At 38.4% G+C, this 21,790-nt stretch overlaps 1 protein-coding gene across 1 annotated transcript in view; it reads left to right on the top strand.

Moving 5' to 3' along the window:
* Positions 1-13,935, top strand: part of ITM2B (integral membrane protein 2B) — a 29,219-nt gene extending 15,284 nt beyond the window's left edge. Inside the window, exons 2-6 of the mRNA XM_039491728.1 lie at positions 2,636-2,764; positions 4,665-4,871; positions 7,328-7,438; positions 10,859-11,009; positions 12,644-13,935. Coding sequence (XP_039347662.1) covers positions 2,636-2,764; positions 4,665-4,871; positions 7,328-7,438; positions 10,859-11,009; positions 12,644-12,732 — 687 coding nt within the window. The 3' untranslated portion in view covers positions 12,733-13,935. The remainder of the gene's footprint in view (positions 1-2,635; positions 2,765-4,664; positions 4,872-7,327; positions 7,439-10,858; positions 11,010-12,643) is intronic.
* The last annotated feature ends 7,855 nt before the right edge of the window (positions 13,936-21,790 follow it).

Here is a 21,790-nt window from a genome sequence, read left to right as displayed (position 1 = left end):
TAAAAATCCTTGCTTTACCTGACTTAGAGTTATAATTGAACACACTTGACTGAAGAATCCACAGTGAATCAGAAACTGACCTGAAACTTAATACCCATGGTAATTCAATTGCATTAAACTTCATCCCCGGCCTTTCACTTGAAGGAACAATGTCAGTTTAAAAATCATGTAGCTAATGAAAAAAATCCTTAGATAATTAACAATTAAAACTGAAAGGATTTTTAAAATTGCTACCTACATTTCACTGTTTATGCTGTGGTGAGTCAGTTTCATTTTTAATACTGTTTTCTAGCCATTTTCACTTTCAGGGTCTTCTGTATTAGCACAGAGGTTACAGTGCTTACCTTGCAAATGCTGCAGGGGAATTTTTATCAGTTTAAAAACTCTGCTTCAGTTAGAATTTGTTTATGCTTTCCATAGGAACATTTGTATTGGTCTAGAAGGTTTGATAATAGCTTATGTTTATAACGCCTACATTTCAGGTCAAGAGAATGCATCTTCCAGGAGCTCACAGTGTTCTGTATTTGGAACAGAAACCAGTGATATATCTAGCTGTAATAAATGGAAAACCTGCCAAAAGAAAGATACACTTATTTTGCTTCTTGCAGCACTCTGCAAGTTAATATAAAAAGCTTTTTTATTAATGAAGCATAAGCTGTGAATTATTTTTGACAAGTTTTGATCCTGTTAATGCTTCTAACCTGCTGTTGACAGCTGTCACCTTGCAGAAAAGTGGGTATGGAAGCTTGCTATATATTGCGAGTGACTGATTTGTACACCACTATTAAAACAACATAGAGAATAGGTTACAATTAGAACTTTGATGTTTAAAAATTCAACATTTTATTTAGTTATTAAATACTATAACAGCTTGTTGTAATAATTGCCTGGGGTCCTCTGAAAACAAACCCAAAAGCCATGAAAAGTATCTGTTGAAATATAAGAGCATATCCATCACTCTAAAGCAAAACTTTTTCTTCCTCTTAGCAAACGAGGTGTCTAGAGTTTTTCCACTTTTATTTTTCACTACTATTTTCGGTCTTCCTGACTGTCATGATTTCTTGTTGTCTCCAGTAGGAATGGTATAGTGAATTACTTTCTGCTGGTGCAAACTCTGATATTTATCTGTCAGTGTTATGGATTGGAAAGGGTTAGACTCTGAGTACACCTACACTGCAAAAAACCCCAACTCCCCAGCAGAGTCTCTCAGGTCACACTGTGGCACTACAAATAGCGGTGTAGATGTTCCTGCTCAGCTGGAGCTTCGTCTCTATAACCTGAGGAGGTGGATGTTTCAGAGCCCAAGCTCCAGACTGAGTGGGAACATCTACACAGCTATTTGTAGTGCCATAGTGCAAGCCTGAACCTGTAGACCCGGGTTCTGAGACTTGCTGCTACAGATGTTTTTTGGCAGTGTAGATGTAGCCTAAGAAACCAAGGGCAAAATCCTGCCGTCATTTATCTGAATTATGCAGAAATGAGGGAAGTGAAAGGTGTTAAATAAAATAAAATAAATTGGAGATATACCTATCTCCTAGAACTGGAAGGGACCTTGAAAGGTCATTGAGTCAAGTCCAGCCCCCTGCCTTCACTAGCAGGACCAATTTTTGCCCCAGATCCCTAAGTGGCTCCCTCAAGGATTGAACTCACAACCCTGGGTTTAGCAGGCCAAGGCTCAAACCACTGAGCTATCCCTCCCCCCAAATGCAAATGGCTGAATTTCAGAAATTATTTTCAGTCCTCGTCCTTTGATAGGTCATTTGGGAATTCATGACGAGTGGTGTCTTTGGCAGTTTCACTTTGGGATAAATTACTCTCCTCCACATATGACCAGATGTTGATCATGTGATATAGACATAGGTGTCCTCCTGCAAGCACCAGCTTCAGATGGCTTGATGAGGAAATGCATGATATGGTACTCCTTACTACTGCTCCAAAGAGGACCATTGTGCATCCCTCACATGTAGCACGGTATGTACAAAGTGGGGCCTAACAATGCTCTGTTGTGCTGGTAGTATAGGCTACTGGCTACTGCCTTAGTTGGCAATCTGTTGCTCAAAAGAGTTCTAGTATGCATTTCCCTCTTCTTCACCTATCACAGTCGTATATCACGGGGCCAGATTTTGCCCTAAGCTTCTTATTCCTCAAATCTCTTAAATTGTACCATCCTGAAGTGTGTCCTAATGCTTCTTCTGAATCCAGGTCCCTTACATGCTATTGTTTCACAAAAATTAACCTAAAAATGGATACTTTTCTGGACACAACCTGTGAAAAGCTCAGCTGTGAGAGAAATGATGAATCAAATGACTTCACCATTCCTGAACTCTCCCCATGACTCCTCAGCTTGTATGCTTTTGACGTTAGTAACCAGTTGATGGGTCAGCCCAAGAAGATGGCAGTAAGAGGTTGCGGCATTTATAGCTGTTTTTATCTCATCATAATCTCACCATAGGTGGTGTTGCTGTAAACCTTAACGTGGAATAAGTTTAAAGTATTTTTTTCCAAATATGAAATAAAATTACCCAATATTTTCTAATGATGCTGGAAATGTTTGCACTAAATAGACAGGTACATCCACAATCTTTTGTGTCTTTTGGAATGTTATGTTGACAATTTCCCTTTGATATGTTTCTAGGACCCTGAAGCTGTGGTGCCTGTTGGACAGAGGAGAGCTTGGTGTTGGTGTATGTGCTTTGGAGTGGCTTTTATGCTTGCTGGTGTGATACTTGGTGGTGCCTATCTGTACAAATATTTTGCATTCCAGGTAAGCTAAATACATTTTGTGTAGTAAAGGACTGTATGCACTGCGTTTAGTAGAGAATGAGCGAGAGAGTGCTACTGGTTCTCTCTGTTCACATTTACTCTTCTATAGGTTTAAGGGCTGGATGTATAGCTTTTTCAGAAATTATTTTCAGTCCTCCTCCTTTGATAGGCCATTTGGGAATTCATGAAGAGTGGTGTCTTTGGCAGTTTCACTCTGGGATAAATTACTCTCCTCCACGTATGACCAGATTCAGAGGGAATGTGTAAGGTGGTATAAGACTCCTAGGGCCAGATTATTGCTCCCACAGGAAACACTCAGAGAGACTTCTGGGGCAGGAAATTCCACAGAATTCTCCCCTATTGTTTAGTTGGGGAGAGCGGTTTGCCCCCATCCTCCTGTGAAGTAGGCCATTGAGCAAGCCCCTAAACCTGGGATCTGCAGGACTCCAGAGCTATCTCTACAGAGGCCTTACACCCTGCATTGGCTCTGGCTCCCTGGCAATGCAGTTCCATTGGAGCTCTGCTACAAGGGACACCCCTGTGACTTCATGGGGATTCTGTGGGAATTATGATAATACAGACCCTGAATTTCATGGGGCTGATGGGGGTAGCTAATGTGTCTGTCTGCCTAATATCCAATCCCTCCCCACCCCCGAAACAGACTCCAGCCATGTGGAGCACACTGTGTTTGGCCAAGGGTGGGAAACAGTGCCATGGCGGCAGCTGACACTCCTCCTCTCTATTTGTGGGAGGGGCAAGATCTGTGCGTGGAGGGTTCCCAGGAAAATCCCATTCCCTGACAGCCTGATTTCCAGACACCTGATCCTTTGAACCTATTTACATCCATTTGCTAATGTCTACAGAAGTCTAAACTGATCAAATAGCACAGAGGAGCTGGAGGGGTCTAATTTAACTTGCATCTTCTTATACCTTTCTGTTCTATTCTTGCTGTTCTGTTCTGGATCCTGGCTTTCTCTGTGAATTGTACCAATTTAGACTTTATCAGATTCAGTAGATGAAATTCAGAGTGATGTAAGCTATATTATGGTTACCAGGAGCAAGTCTAAGAGCTTGTCTGCACTACAGTGTTAGCTTGAGTTATCTACACCAAAGTTAACGCCTCTGGAGTTAGCCTAGCTCAGGTGAGAGTGGTCATACTGCAAATAACGTATATAGCTGACAGGCTACAGCTTGTGAGTGAAGACAGCTGTAGTTTAAAATATCAGAAATGAATTCATTTATAAACAAACTTAAAAAGTCTTAAATCTAGGAAACTTTCCAGATTATAAAGGACTTCCTGAACATGTTTTGGATAGTCAGAATAAATGAATTAAAAAGGATTTAGGCTAGAACATAAAACATAATCAAATATAATATTCAAGGACCTGATTATTGAATACTACAATTTGTAAGCACAAGTTTAGGCATGAAAACTTTTAAGTACCTTATTCTGCTCACAAATAATGTAATTAGAGGTATGCATGTCTTATTTGTACCTGCAGTAATTTGTTAGTGCAAATGTAAGGCCAGGTTAAAAACCAGGTATGAAATCCTGGCTTCCCTGAAGTCAATGGCAAAATTCCGATTGACTTCAGAGAGGCCAGGATTTCACTCTAGGCCCTTAATCTCTTACTCAAGCTATGTAGAAGACCTGTGTTGTCTAAAATTGATCCAGTGTAGGCTTATGAATTAAATAAATTGGCATAATGATGGCTTGATGATGGACAGTGTCTGCTCAGGAGAAGTTTGAGAATGGAAGAGCCATGTGGGTGTAGAGTAGAGTTTAAGGTGCGGTGACATCGATATCTGAGGAAGCTTGCATAGTAGTTGATCACATTTACATTTTTTTATAAACTTGCTGAAATGTTGTTTGTTTTGGGGTTATTTTATTTATTTTTTAGCAAGGTGGTGTGTATTTCTGTGGAATAAAATATATTGAAGATGACTTAACTCTGACTGAGTCTGATGCACGTGCTCCAGCAGCTCGCTACCAGACAATTGAGCAAAACATTCAGATCCTTGAGGAGGATGATGTTGAATTCATCAGTGTGCCTGTCCCAGAATTTGCTGACAGTGATCCAGCAGACATTGTTCATGATTTCCACCGGGTAAGGAACGTCTGCCGAGAATCCTTGAAAGCATTTAAAAACAAAAAAAAATTTCAAAATGCTTTTTTTTAAATCAACTTAATCTGTGTGGTTTCTAATTATTTCAGTTATTTTACTGGTGTGAAAGTGTGAGCTCTGCAGTATTTTGGTGTTCAGAAACTGGAAGTAATTATTAAACCTTGTGTACAGGGTGCACATTTGATGATAATCTTGCTGTTCTCCTCGTCTGTAAGCCACCATTTATAAAGTGTTCTTGTTCATGAAAAGAGAGGGGGAAAAAACCCAAACGCATCCATTTCCTTGTCATAATACAAGAACGTGAAGAAAATTTTAATCTTATTGCTGAAAATACATGAAGCCATATTGTGATCAGCAACAGTAGTGATGAATGTAGGGTGGAAGAAGCCTTCATTCCATGTGCAGGGGCTGGTCATATTCACAGTCGTATTCACCTAAGCTCAAAGACTACCATCCAGTAGTGCTTTCAGTGAAGCTAACCATTCCAAAGGAGACAGTGAAAAGGCAAGGATACGGCTGATGGGCGGTGGAGGGCAGTACATTCTGTATTCACTTTAAGGTGCATGGCAGCAGCCAGACCCCAGCCTGGGTATTTGGGAGCTCTCAGGAAGCACTCTGCCTCCACCGCAGGCCACTCACTGCTTTTAAAGGCATGACTGAGCACTACTTTTATTCTATCTTTTGTCAATAAGTATCTTTGTTGCACATCGTAGTAGTAAAATTTTTGCAAGACATCTCTGTAATGCTACAGCTTTCTCTCAGTGATCATAGTTAGTTGGAAAAACCCATTTTCTTTCTTTCCGCTTTCTGAAAATTATCCCATTATGCTTAAATAGTCCACGCCTGGTTTCACTGAAATGTGACTCTTGCTGCTGCTCAAAGCTTGAGGAAAAACTGTTGAGCTATTTTTGCATTATGCAAGGCTGAAAAACACTTTTCTACTGTGTAAAATCATTGCCACGGTCTTTTTGTAGGAACTCAAACATGTCTAAACATGAAGTTAATAGTTAGTGCTCATTTTGCCTAACATCCATAAGCAAGTTTGGGAAAAACATTGGTTAAATAATCATGTGATTAGAAAAAATTATTTCTAAATATGTTCAGTAAATATTTGTTAAGATTTGCAGCAGAGCTTCTTTCACATCACACTTCACACTTTCTCTACTTGGCATGACAGAAATAAAGGCTGGCACCTCATATACCAAAGTGAGGTCTGACCTTCAACACCCATTTCAATTCTGTATAATAGTAATGTTGCATAATTAAAATAAAAATAGGAAAGACAAAGGTATTTCCCACAGCAATGATAACTTGGCATAATGCAAATCCTACACAGATGTGCTACCATGGTGAGAGGAGCCTTAGAAATATTATAGGTGATAAATATATTTTGTAGTATGCATTTAAGGCCTAATCCAATGTCCACTGAAGATAATAGAAAGATTCCTATTGATTTCATTAGGCATTGGATCAGGCTATAAGAAACGTGAAGCTGTGTGAGGAAAAAATAGCAATAGAAAATAAAATGTAATGTGACTGTAAGAACCTCACATTTTATACTTCATTATTCTTAAGCCTTAATGCTTTGTTAGCGTAAGGTCCAATGCTGCAAACTTTTGCTATAAGTACTTTGACAGATAGACTAGTCATAGTAGTAATCATTATGCTGAATAGTGTTTGCAGGATTGGGGCCCTTAGTTCTTTGTATTTAATACGTGACTCACAAAAATGTTGGATGTTGCAAGACTGAACACTTGAACATAATATATTGGACTTCCTTAGCAAAAACAATTTAGTTAATGGTGCCTCAAGACCTTTCAGTCTAGTTCAAGAATCTGTTAGCGTTATAGTTTAATAAACTATTGCAAATATATTACCCTTTGGATAATCCAGAGACCATAAATTACTGGTTTAAAATGTAGATTCTGCAAGTTTGACACTTTTGTATTTTTGAGGTTGCTAGTATTTCCCAAATATATCAGTAAACTAGCATTTCAACTGCACAGTATTTTGGAAGAATAAAATATTTTTATGTATAGCATCTGATATTTTCTATTGTGTGTTCTCTTCCAGTCATGTTTCACTGAACTCTGAAAGGGAGATTTGTACTTTCAGATTTCTCCCTCAAATTTTAAAATACAAGCAACAAGACTAAATAAATACCGCACTTAACCTCAGACAGCTCAGATGCACTGAAAAGTCTGAACTACCTAGTACCTATTGACTTGCAGAAATTTCTGTTCTAGCTAATCTGATATTAGGATTGTCTTTTATCTTTGTATCTCATCACCAAACTCGATAAATTAGAACACACCTTATAACTAACAGTACTGCAGCTTACAGGAAGAACAAGTATGACAGTAATTGAGCATAATACAATTTTGCTAACCCTAGAATTATTTAAATGATTTTGATTAGAATATGCATTTCTTCACCAGAGACTCACAGCCTACCTCGACCTTAGCTTGGATAAGTGCTATGTGATTCCTCTGAACACTTCAGTTGTTATGCCACCAAAAAATTTCTTGGAGTTGCTGATCAACATAAAGGTATGGTTGAACTGCAGGTGGTTTTGTTATATATAATAAAGAGAAACATGTTCATATTTTCACAAGCCTTGGAGTTCACATGTGAGAAGTGCTTTCGAAAAGTTAACTCCTCACTAAAGAACTTAAATCTTCAGAGGAGTTCAGTTTAAGGGACTTACAGATTTGGGAATAGAGAAAGATGTCATTCTTTGAGATTACATATTTGGTTGATTAAAGGTAACTGCAGAGATGTAGTGTACTTAGACTTTTATGAGGCATTTGACTTAATACTGCATGACAGTCTGATTAAAAAAATAGCACTATACAGTATTGATAAAGCACATGTTAAATGGATTAAGAATAGGCTAACGGACAGATCTCAAAAAGTAGTTGTCAATGGGAAATCTTTGAATGGGGATGTTTCAAGGGGGTTTCTGCAAAGATCGGTACTAGGTCTGATGCTAATCAATATTTTCATCAATGATCTGGAAATAAATATAAAGTCATCACTAATAAAATCTGCGGATGACATAAAGATTGGCAGACTGGTAAATAACGATGAGGGCAAGGCAGTCATACAAAGATCTGGCCCGCTTGGTAAGCTGGGCCCATTCAAACAAAAAGTGTTTATTTTAATACAGCTAAATGCAGTTATACATTTAGAACAAGGAATGCAATCTAGACCTACAGAATGGGGGACTGCATCCCTGGAAAGCAACTCAATATAAGATCCTAGTGTGAAGATGTGGGGGAAAAAGGGCTAATGCAATCCTTGTATGTATAAACTGAGGAGTAGGAGTAGAGAGGTGACTTTATTTCTGTACATGGCATTGGTGAGGCTCATACTGGGATACTCTATAGAGTTCTAGTCTTCACAAAAAAATTTATTCAAGGGCTGGAGAAAAGTGCCCTCCACTGAAAGAAGTAAGGAACTCAATTTGTTTAGTTTATCAGAAAGAAGACTGAGAGGTGACTTGATTACAGTTAGACTTGGAAGGATTAGATTTTTATCAGTAAACATTGATTTCAGCACGCACACAAACCAAGCAAAATATTTCCATCAATGAAAAAATTTGCAGATAGGCAAAGTAAGAAAAATACTGCTTGAAAACCTATTAGAATCTGATTTTAAGGATATTTACTTTGTATATTTTACATGTGATATTGCCAATTTGTGTTTTAACAGTTAAAAAGCTTTAAACATTTGAATCAACGCTTATTGTCGTTAAATAATTATTGTTGGACACTCCCATAATTTCCCACGACGGTGAAAATTTAAATAGATAAAAATAAAAACTTAAAGAAAACCTTAGATACTGTCTGTTCAAATTATAAATAAACAGAATTCTGCTAAGCCTTGAGTCTTTAACTTAATGGAGAAAACCTAATGAGAACCAATGGCTGGAAGTTAAAGCCAGACAAATTCAAAATAAGACACACATTTTTAACAATGAGAGTGACTAACTATTGAAACAAAATACCAAGGGAGGTGTTGGATTCTTCATCTTTTGATCTCTTCAAGGGAAGACTAGATGCCTTTCTGAAAGATATACTTTAGCCAACTCCAAATAGGTGGGATCATTAGAGAGATAAAACTGCGTGAAACTTAATGGCTTGTGATATACAGGAGGTCCAATTAAATGATCCAGTGGTCCCTTTTGGCTTTAAACTCTGTACATCTATGTATATGGACAAATATGCTGCAAGAATAATTTATAGCTATGATTTTCCCCATCTGTAGTATGCAATTAAAGCACTTACGTGAGAGTGTAGAATTTCCTTCAACTACAGTAATCTGTTTTTCTTATGTTCTATATTCTTTTAAATTGCAGCTTACGATATGGTGTGCTTTTAATATGCAGTGTCTCTACTGTAACAATCTTTATTTTCTTTCTGTGGAAAACAAACTTTTTTTTTCCAGCTGAATTTGGAAGGTCTTTAACTTATAAATTATTTGTTTAAATAACAAGGCTGTTCATTGTTTAATGAACTACAAGGTCAGCTAAAAAAAAAAACCAATTCACCTATGTTTGCCTCTTCAGATGTGGTCAGGAATACTTTTACATTTCAAAGTAAATATTATATAATCACTACCTTGGTGCTAAAAAGAACAGCTCTTAATCAGCTTGTTTAAACATGCTGCTTGGACTGAAAAAATATTGTTGTCCTTAATCTCTGGTTTGTAATAGAAACTCGTAAGTGGCTTATCGACAATAAAAATAAAAATCTTTAGCCAGCTACACTATATTCTATGCTAATGTAATTTTCTGGATGCAGTGCAGCAGTTTCTTCGGATTCCAAGGTGCTTTTTAAAAGTAGCTTAAGTGTTTGAACTCACAAGTGAAAAATAGATTAAAAACTCCCTCTTCATTAATGTCAGAAATAGGAATTATACTAAATGGAATCTCTTTCTACTCAGTCACATTTTAGAAAGACCGATTGATTTATTTGTGGATAATGTTTTAATAAAGTCAACTTTTAATAGAGTTGCCAATTTTTGTTTCTGTGAATATTCTACTCTGACAGAAACACACAATAGGGCCTGATTGTACTCTCTTTTAAATCAATGGCAAAACTCTTGTGGACTCCAGATGGATGAGGAATGGACCCCTAGTTCTGTTTTCTGAACCAGCTTTCTGGACTGTTGTCTGCAGAGTTTTTGCTGGTGGTCTCTGGAGAGCTCAATAGTCACATTATTTGGGCTTTCCTTACTTTCTGGTAATAGCTGACCTTAAAGCAAACATACAAGAAAAAATACTTTCTAATATATTTTTATTTAAACAATTGGTATAGTTGCCACAGGGATGTTATGTGATTGTCTTGTGGACCATCTATCCTCCCATTCACAGTCCATTAAGCTGTGGCCTGTGCTATGAAAATGTTTGGGATCCGCCTATTTTAAACTTAACAGAATGCAGGATAGTAGGAAACTACTGATCCCTGGGACCTCCATCAATCAGCAAGATAGTACTAACCTCATGCACGTTTCTGCAGTCTTTACTTGTATTGGAAACAATTGACTCCCTAGTAATTGATAGTCTTTGGTGAGTAAAGACTGCAAGATTTGGCCCACAGTGATGAACCTTAATTGGAGATAATTTGCTTCTCTTGTGTGGAAAAAAATGATATAGATTTAATTATTGTAATGGAAGACACTATACATCAATGTTTCCTGCTGTGAAAATGTTGTGATATTTTATATGATTATTTTATTCTCTCTTAAATATCTGCACTAAAATGCAGTCACATTCCTGATGTTTAAAAGAAAATTCTGTATGTACTACGTATTTTGAAAGTCTGCAAAGCTGCAAATCCTCGTTTGCATAGAACTGCTGCTGTTTGAGAGTAAATAAAATTGATTTGAATTATCTTGTGTGTACTTAGCAGAAGAATGAATGATTGCACTTCTAATAATGAACTGTTGCCTTTTTGTTAATGTAGGCTGGAACATACTTGCCTCAGTCCTATCTGATTCATGAACAGATGATTGTTACTGATCGCATTGAAAATGTGGATCAGTTGGGGTTCTTTATTTATCGTCTGTGCCGTGGCAAGGAAACCTATAAACTACAGCGCAAAGAAACCATGAAAGGTAAAGTCTCTTGAGAATGTTATCTTGTGTTGATGGAAAAATTAATGTTTCTAGTCAATAAACAGCCGGATATGTTGAAGACAGTACCTCTCAGATTAAAATTTAGAGTGGTCTTGCTGTCATTGGCTCTTTGAAGCTCCTGTTTACACCGAGTATCAGAGGGGTAGCCGTGTTAGTCTGGATCTGTAAAAGCAACAAAGAATCCTGTGGCACCTTATAGACTAACAGACGTTCTGCAGCATGAGCTTTCGTGGGTGAATACCCACTTCTTCAGATGCAAGTGAAGAAGTGGGTATTCACTGAATACCCACTTGCATCTGAAGAAGTGGGTATTCACCCACGAAAGCTCATGCTGCAGAACGTCTGTTAGTCTATAAGGTGCCACAGGATTCTTTGTTGTGTTTACACCGAGATTAGCATGATGGGGTATTAATCCTGAATCATAGAATATCAGGGTTGGAAGGGACCTCAGGAGGTCATCCAGTCCAACCCCCTGCTCAAAGCAGGACCAATTCCCAACTAAATCATCCCAGCCAGGGCTTTGTTAAGCCTGACCTTAAAAAATTTGAAGACTTGAAACATGAATGCAATATAACATGACCTTTTTCCCCATTAATTTTTCTTTACATTTTCCTTGAATCCCCCACTCCCACAGTTGAAAGGGATTTATAAGAAAATGAAAATTTTCTCAGTTTGTTTAGTTGAAAAAACATTTTGTGTTGGAAAAAGTATTTCGGCAGAAGATTTTCAGTCAGCTGCAATATAAATAACACAAAGCTAATAATAGTGGCCTTTACCATCAGTAACTATAACTGTCAGAATAGTTAAACATGTACACACTTTATGGTTCAATTTTTCGTATATCGAAAGGATGGTCTTATGGCCAAAGGACAGAATTGAAAACTGATTGATTTGTCCTAGATGTTTTGTGCAAATTTGGCCATGTCACTTAACTGCTCTGTGTCTCCTAATCTGCATCTGTAAAATAGGAATAATACTTGTTTACTTTACAGGGATCTTGTAAAACTTATATTATTTGTCTGTGGAAAGCTCTTTGAAAATCTCAGATTCAAGAGCCTAGAGTAGTGAAGTATTATAATTGTTAGGTATCAGAAGGGTAGTCGTGTTAGTCTGGATCTGTAAAAAGCGACAGAGTCCTGTGGCACCTTATAGACTAACAGACGTATTGGAGCATAAGCTTTTGTGGGTGAATACCGACTTTGTCAGATGCATAGTTGTTATTCAGCATTTGTTTAATGTGGAAGGAGAAGTTTACAAGCATACTCTGAAGTAAATTAATTGAGTAACTTAGTCAGATTGCTGACTGTGTTTGGGAAGGTGGCAGATGGGGAAAAATTAACTATTTTGTAAAAATGATTGCAAACAATCCTTTTAAAAACATGAACACTTTAATTGATCCCATGTTAAATAAGGGACACAAGTAAATAATAGATCCCTAAAGTGTCGATAAATTTGGTATTCCTCTATTTGCTTCTGATTTGAAAGTGAATTGAGAGGAACCTCTGGTACCTTCTTATTACAGTAAATGGACTAATACTTTAATTCTTCCTAATATGCATCACTCTGTTTCATTTGTCATCCCTCCCTCCCCCTTTTCTCCAAACTCTCAACAGGAATTCAAAAGCGTGAAGCCACCAATTGCCGAAAGATTCGACACTTTGAGAATAGGTTTGCTATAGAAACGCTCATTTGTGAACAGTAATGGAGAATATTACTGTAACAGAAGACTGAAAGATTACAGTATGATCCCACTTTGTATTGTGTGCAGTGATTATTTTTTAAAATCTTCTTTGACGTAAGTAGTGGACAGGGCTTTATTGCTGAACATCTTAAACTTTTCATCTCATGATAAATTTTAAATATGTTTTAGGGTTTTTTCTTATTTTCAAGTGTGATGCCCTTTTTATATTTGAATAGCAATTGTATAATGTCTTAGTTACTAGTGCATTTCATGTGATGAATCTTGAATACTACGAGGAAGATAAAGTCTCTGAAATATCTGCCAGTTTTAATTAAGTAAAATTGAAAAGAATTATTAATCTGGAGAAAAATATGTACAAACGGACTGAAAGAACTATTTCTAACTGTAATATTCTAAGCTATATAGTTTGTTACAGCATATAGATAAACATATATTTGAATTTCCCCTCACTAAAATGTGCAATTTGTTTTTTTTAAATATTGTCATATTTACCTTTTTCAAATTGATTTCTGACTTGATGTTTTAATATGGCAAGTGTCTCCTGTAACTATCTTTAGAAAATGTAAGGAAATTAAGCAGTAACTTGTTACTAACTTTTATATAATCCATGTATGTGCAATGGAAAATAAATCTTACAAACCTGTTTGTCTAAAAGTCTTCTTGGGTTCTCTTTTGCTATAGTTAATTTAGGGAAAAATTAATGCTTGTTCCACATGAATGAAGCCATATATTCTCCAGAAATTTGACAGAATTAGATGATTTGTCCCACCAATAGCTTTCTTAGATGAGTGGTGAAATTAAATCAAAATACAGTACATTATTGTAATATGGAAGATCAACAAGAAGCACACTGTTCATTTTGGCTGTTCATTTAAAATGAGTATTGTGCTATCCATTTAAATTGTGTGTTTTTTACACTGCACATACCATAATAAGAGAAGACCTAAGGTTGGCTTACTCATCATAGTTGGTTAATTTTTAATAAACTCTTGTTCTATCACCATAATTTACTGTCATTGTATATTATTAAATCTGCATATTGCATTCAATAGCTGTATAATACAAAGCATTCATACTAATTATGAAGATAGGATTGTGTCAGCCATGGCAAAGGTATGCAAGTGTATTAGCAAAGTTGTTGGCCATCAGTGTTAAACTGCTTTATATAATGATCAGTTTTTAATAAAGCACATTAAGCCTTGATATGTTTGCAGCTTTGATAAAATACAAATAGAAAGATTCCCTGCAAAAGAAGCTCTGATGACTTTTCCCTCATATAAAAACATCTTAGTGTAAGATTACCTAAGATGTTAACATTTTCTAAAGCTGTTTTTTAAAAACTGTTTTTTATGTATGTATATCTTGTATTTATCACAGACAAACGAAACACTTGAATTCTAAAAACTAAGAATAAAACTTCTAACAAGTTAGACACCTAAGCCCACGTCCTCAACTGGTGTAAATTGGCTTAGCTCCATTAGAGTCATTGGAGATAGACTGATGTATGCCAGCTGAGGACGTGGTCCATAAATTCATAATTAGTCACTTAAAGTAAAAGTGGCCTGATTTTCTCTTCCCTTCTCCATGAGTGTTGCACTCACAACTCCCAGAGAAACTGATAGAAACTGTAGGTTCTCATAATCCTTAAAAATCACGTCACTTTTATTTAGGTGCTCAAATATGGACTCTAAGCATGTAAGTTTCAAATTTCTGGCCCAAGACTTATTTGTTTTCCTTGCTGCTATTTCGAGGCTGGATTAAGGTTAAAAAAGTATGCGACCTCCCACACAAAAGGCCATTACGAGAACCTCCAGAGATCCATTTTTGAGCTGTGGCATGGGCAAGGGAACTGGACCCTATTTACTATATTGATTTTTGGACATTGATATATTAGAAAGCAGGAATACTTAGGGAAAATATGCCAATGTTTAGCTGCTTGATGTATGCCTATTTTTAAAAAAAAAATGTAATATTATGGGAGTCTGTATCTTACATTAATATAAAGTTTCTTAACTGAACTGAGTTCTCTCTTACTTTCTATCTCTTAAATGATCTTTTATTAATGCTGTGGGAGGATACATTATGTGGATTCAGAACAGCTTCCTGCTATTGTAAACTCTGCAAGCAAGGTTCCTGCTATTGTTACTGCTTTGGGTCAGGGAAGAATATTTGCTGCAGAGGAAGGTTCTCTTAAGTATACAATATAATCTATTCATTCTACAGTTGGTTTAATTGACAGTTTATTCTTAGAATGGATATGTTCATAATTGGTAGGAAATCTAAATAATCATGACTTCTGAAAATAAATTTGCCTGTTTTTGATGTTATAAGGCAAACATGAAAATTAGTAAAAAAACCCATTAAGGATAATTTAACTTAAAATCTTTCAGGATGTTGTATTTTGTGCGTTTACAAAAAAAGATTAAATAAATGCCAGGAAATGGCTAATGGTTCATTCTTGGAACTATGTTTTTATGAGTCATGTTGATGTGCTTGGAAGCATGTCTTGTGCTGATTCATGTGCATATTGTTTCCATTTTCCAAAAAAGATAATGGTTAACCTTGTAAGAACATAAGAACGGCCGTACTGCGTCAGATCTATGGTCCATCTAACCCAGTATCCTGTCTTCCAACATCAGAGGGGTAGCCGTGTTAGTCTGGTTCTGTAGAAGCAGCAAAGAATCCTGTGGCACCTTATAGACTAACAGATGTTTTGCAGCATGAGCTTTCGTGGGTGAATACCCACTTCTTCGGATGCAAGCAGTGGCTGTATTTGTGCAAGTTTCTTCATGAGGTTGATGGATTTCCACTCCATACGGCTAAATGCAGTGCCTTGCATGGTGTCAAGTATCAGAGGGGTAGCCGTGTTAGTCTGGTTCTGTAGAAGCAGCAAAGAATCCTGTGGCACCTTATAGACTAACAGATGTTTTGCAGCATGAGCACAAACCTCGATGCCAACTCTGCCCACATATCTACACCAGCAACACCATCACAGGACCTAACCAGATCAGCCACACCATCACCGGTTCATTCACCTGCACGTCCACCAATGTAATATATGCCATCATATGCCAGCAATGCCCCTCTGCTATGTACATCGGCCAAACTGGACAGTCTCTAAGGAAAAGGATAAATGGACACAAATCAGACATTAGGAATGGCAATATACAAAAACCTGTAGGAGAACACTTCAACCTCCCTGGCCACACAATAGCAGATTTTAAGGTGGCCATCCTCCAGCAAAAAAACTTTAGGACCAGACTCCAGAGAGAAACTGCTGAGCTCCAATTCATTTGCAAATTTAACACCATCAGTTTAGGACTAAACAAAGACTGTGAATGGCTTGCCAATTACAGAACCAGTTTCTCCTCCCTTGGTTTTCACACCTCAGCTGCTGGAACAGGGCCCCATCCTCCCTGATTGATCTAACCTCGTTATCTCTAGCCTGCTTCTTGCTTGCTTATATATACACACCTGCCCCTGGAAATTTCCACTGCTTGCATCCGAAGAAGTGGGTATTCACCCACGAAAGCTCATGCTGCAAAACATCTGTTAGTCTATAAGGTGCCACAGGATTCTTTGCTGCTGTCTTCCAACAGTGGCCAGTGCCAGTTGCTTCAGAGCAAATGAACAGAACAGGCAGTCATTGAGTGAGCATTCCCATCATTCGGCGTCTGGCAGTCAGAGATTAGGGACACTTAGAGCATGATGTTGCGTCGCTTGACCACCTTGGCGAATAGTCATTGATGGATCTATACTCCATGAATTTATCTAATATTTTTTTTAAACCCAGTTATAGTTTTGGCCATCACAACATCCCCTGGCAACAAGTTCCACAGGTTGACTGTGCGTTGTGTGAAGAAATACTTCCTTTTGTTTGTTTTAAACCTGCTGTCTATTCATTTCATTGGGTGACCACTGGTTCTTGTGTTATGTGGAGGAGTAAATAACTTATTTCCTTACTAATTTTCTCCACCCTATTCATGATTTTATAGACCTCTATCATATTTCCCCTTAGTCATCTCTTTTCCAAGCTGAAAAGACCCAGTCTTTTTAATCTCTCCTCATATGGAAGCTGTTCCATACCCTTAATCATTTTTGTTGCCCTTCGTGGTAACTTTTCCAATTCTATCTTTTTTTGAGATGGGGTAACCAGAACTGTATGCAGTTTTCTAGGTGTTGGCATATCATGGATTTATATAGTAGAATTATGATATTTACTGTATTATCTATCCCTTTCCTAATGGTTCCTGACATTATTAGCTTGTTTGATTGCAACTGCACAGTGAGTGGATGTTTTCAGAGAACTATCCACAATGACTCCAAGATCTCTATTGAGCGGTAACAGCTAATTTAGATCCCATCATGTATAGTTATCCCATTATGTATAGTTGGGATTATGATTTCCAATGTGCATTACTTTGCATTTATCAGCATTGAATTTCATCTGCCATTTTGTTGTCCAGTCACCCAGTTTTGTGAAATCCCTCTGTAATGCCTTTCAATCTGCTTTGGACATAATTTTGTATCATCTGCAAATTTTGCCACTCCACTCGTTACCCCTTTTCCAGATCATTTATGATTATGTTGAACAGCACATGTCCCAGTACAGCTTCTTGGTTGTTACTCAGTGTCTAGAGCTTTCTTTTGACTTCAGATTTTGGGGATGTTATGTGATAAATTTTGATTCCTGATGTCACCTTAAATAGACTCATTAGTGCACAATGCCTCTAATCAAATATGTTTGGTTTGGTTTTAACCAAGCAAAACTATAGCCAGAACTGTAGGAACCATGGTTGCTGTTTTCTAAGGATGAGCATGAATGCTGTGCTATACTGAGCAAAACACATTTATTTCAGAATTATTCCCAGGAAAATGAGAGTAAAACTGACCATTTTTACTGTAAATATTAATTATACACCTGAAGCACGCAACACTTTCACTTATGCAATGTGTACATGTAATACTCATAAGCGAATATCAGGTCTAGATTTACCTGCACCCTGTGCCTCTAAGGATTGAAGATCTGTGGGGATCAAAAGGGTCAGCTTTGGTTGCAGCAGCAGAGTTTGCTTCACTCTGAAAGGACTGAGAAGCAATGGGGCTTGTGCAAGATGTGCTTGGTTGGCTGGTTATGTATTTTTTTAATACTAAGTTTATTAAAACTCTAGTTTTTAAAACTGTCCCGAGACTGAACTCACCATTCTTGTCCACCAATCACCCCTCTCTGGCTTAACTTTGGTTTGATTTTCTTACTGAAAGTTGGAAACATACCTAAATATTTTGAAAGCTTCCGTTTTAACCAAAAATAATCCCATTGTCATGACATACTTTGAGATTAATATATTAGGAGCACAGAAGTATTACCATTGCTAAGTGCTGCAGTGTTTGTTTTGTGGTGAGGCCTGTATTACTCTCTAGTATGTTCCATTCAACTTCCTGATGTCCAATAACTATTCACACCAGGTAATTTATTGGCAGCAATTAAATACCTCACTGGACTTGTAAATTTAAAGAGCTTCAAATCTTCCTCAACCTATAATTCACATTTTGCAACTTTGGATAAAGCCATGAGATATCTTAAGTCTTGTCTATAGTTATACTAACATAGTTAAAGTAGTATATAAAGTGGTTCAACTCCCCCTAGTGTGGGTGATGTTGTTTGTCCTTCGCATTCGAAGATGACCATGACATCACTGGTTAGTTTGGTTTCTGTGAGCACGTGAATGGCTGATCAGGCCAATTTCAGCTTTGAACTGTCTGTGGCACTCTGAACAAGAGATGCTGCCATGGATTACTTGATTAACAGCGGACATGCTGCTTTTGCGTGATTTACACTGCTGGCGCTTCTGCTCTGCCTCAGTAGTTCTCCTCATAGACTGTAGCTCCAGCAATGATGAGGCTTTGCCAGGTAGAACAATCATGAGCGAGATCTCTCCAAAACTCTGCGTCAGTGTTGAAACGCCTCAAGGATAACTTGAGAGAATCCTTGAAACATTTCTTCTTCTTTTTCCTTAAGAGCCCTTTTCACATCTTATCAGGTTCCTCAGACAGTCCATGTGAAAACTTATACCCAATATAACTGCATCCTGCTAAATCAATGGTATAGTTATTCCCATACAGGCAAGGAAATAAGATACACTGGTATAAGGCACCTTTATACCAATATAACTGTCCATACCAAGCGGGTCTACTAGTATAACTATTTCAGTGTTTAAAAACAAAACAACCCCCACCTCTAACCAAAATAGTAATACTGGTACAAAAACTGTATAGACGAGGCCTGAGAGAAGAGACCTGGCTGTGGCAAAGTGATGGACGGGCTTGTGCATATGTGTACCACTGCTCCAGTGGATGGAGTATACATGTATGTGAGTTGCTTACTTGCAGAGCTAGTTGTGATGTTATTCTAGCTCTCTGGTTTGAATGATGATCAGTGCACATGAGAATGGTGAGTAAATGGCTAAGCTTTACTTCAGGTGTGTCAATAATAGAGTTACAAAAACAAAACCTATCCTATATTCTTTTCAACGCTTATCACCATAGCTGTTAGTCACTTAGAAGCTACAGACACTATCATGTGCTTTTGTTCTCATACTTTCCCAAGGGGAAAATTGTGTGCAGTACAGTATCTTGTTTTAAAATGTTTATAAATCTATAACAGTTAATATATAACAGCTATTACTATGTGTTTGTTAGAGAAGAGAAGTCTAAGAAATGCACCTTCTACTTGGAACGGAAAGTGGTGAGGTTTGTGATGGTCCTTAGTTCTTAAGGACGTTCCTTCCACAGTCTTGGGCCAGTCCTCAAGAAATTCTGTCTCCTGCACAGATTAGCTTTATTCTTACTCTAGAAAATTCCATTATTAGGAACTGTCCATATCCCACCTATTTTGAGTAGCTATGTGGGAGACTTTAGCAGAAAGGGCCAAATTTAGCTCTGGTGTAAGCAAGTGTAACTCTCAAAGTCAAGGCATCAGGGCTGAATCTGAACTATCCTGCTCTGCATCTTAGAAATACGTGCTGCTACAACTCCCTTCTTCCCCCATCCCAAGATATCAGGGTACCATATGCAGTGTCATCACTAGCAACACAGAAATAACAAACAGCTCTATAACACAAACCAAAGTCGTCTCAGTGTATTATTATCAAAACAATATGCTAGCAATCTTAAAATTAAGAACAGTGCACTGGAGAGGTAAAACAGCATTACTTAACTGCTCCAGCATGAAACACACACTATGATGGGAGTTTTGTCAAGAACTTCAATGAGATCAGGATCAGGACCTTTATTTGTCGACAGCCAAACAAAACATTCATCTTTAGCTTGTTTCTGCTTCACCTAGGCTCACCCCTCAGTGAGATTTTATGATTATCTGCTAATTCACAGCCTAACTACAGTGGGGGCTAGAAACTCCAAATCTGATTGGTCATTGTGCTTGGAGCTATACAAAGACATGAAGTCATCATCCCTGGCCTAAGGAGCTGACAATCTAAGACCAAAGGCCAGAAAGCTGGTCTATGCAGATGGATCCTTACTGCTCACTGCACTGCTATAGTGCTTCTGCAGAAGTTTTTTTTCAAACTCTCGGTCGTGGAATGTAAGGCACTGGGTTGCAGCGGCTCTGGTCAGCACTGCCAACGGGGCCATTAAAAGTCTCGTTACCTGTGCTGCCCTGCCAAGGCAGGCTAGTCCCTACTAGTTCTGACACCACGCTGTACCCCAGAAGCTGCCAGCAGCAGGTCCAGCTCCTGGGGGGTGGGGGCTCACAGGGCTCCGTGCGCGGCTCCGTGCGCTGCCCCTGCCCCAAACACTGGCTGGCGGGGGGAGGACAACAGTTCCTGCAGTCAAAAGCCACATGGAGCCACTTGCACACCTCTGCCTAAGAGCCAGGCCTGATTCTGGGTGTAGCGCTGTCCATGGTGCCAGGACAGGGAGGAAGCTTGCCTTAGTACCCCCACTGCACCGCTGACCAGGAGACACCTGAGTTAAGCTCGTGCCACAATCCCCAGCCCTGAACCCCCACCTCAAACCCAGAGCCACCTCCTGCATCCCAAATCCCTCATCCCCAGAGCCTGCACTGAGCCCTGACCCTCTCCCACACCCCAACTCCCTGCCCCAGCCACCTCCCACACCCTGAACCCCTCATCCCCAGCTCCGTTGGTGAAAGGGCATCAACAATTTTCTTCAACTGGGTCACCAGAAAAAAAGTTTGTAAGGCATGTTTTCTAATCCTTTAATTGTTGTGGCTCATCTGAACTTTCTCCAATTTATCAACATCCTTGAATTGTGGGCACCAGAACAGGATACAGTATTCCAGCAGTGGTCACACCAGTGCCAAATACAGAGGTAAAATAACCTCGCTACTCCTCAAGATTTCCCTGTTTATACATCTTTGGAGCAGGGACTTGAAATTTAGCACTGGGTCGCTCTAGTGTCTAGTGCCTTTGGTGTCCCCATGAAACTCTACCCAAATCTAGCCAGATTTAAATTGTATTTGTAGATGCTCAGTAGAGACTTGTTAAAGTTTGGCAGCTAAAATTCTGGAGCATGCTTAATACAAATATAATCAAGTCTCTGAGTATGTGCAAACTGCACTTTTTCTCACATGGAATAGAACACAGGCCTTCTACATCACAATATTGCTGGACTATCTAGCAAATAGCTGTGAATCACACTAGCAAAGTCCTCACCCCCTCTATGTGAACCAGTCACTATGGAGGATAAGAGCCTGCTTCTGCTGTCTTTTAGGCCTGGTCTATACTACGAGTTTAGGTTGAATTTAGCAGCCCTAAATCGAATTAACCCTGCACCCGTCCACACAACTAAGCCATTTACTTCGACATAGGGGAGTGGCACTGAAATCGACATTGCTGGTTCAAATTAGGGTTAGTGTGGTCACAATTCGATAGTATTGACCTCCGGGAGCTATCCCACAGTGCACCATTGTGACCACTCTGGACAGCAATCTGAACTCGGATGCACTGGCCAGGTAGACAGGAAAAGCCCTGGGAACTTTTGAATTTCATTTCCTGTTTGCCCAGCCTGGAGAGTTGAT

The sequence above is a fragment of the Mauremys reevesii genome, linkage group 1 (assembly GCF_016161935.1).
Source record: "Mauremys reevesii isolate NIE-2019 linkage group 1, ASM1616193v1, whole genome shotgun sequence".
Taxonomy (NCBI): Eukaryota; Metazoa; Chordata; order Testudines; family Geoemydidae; genus Mauremys; species Mauremys reevesii.
The sequence above is the reverse complement of the archived record's forward strand: the minus strand, read 5'-3'. Positions and strand labels throughout refer to the sequence as shown.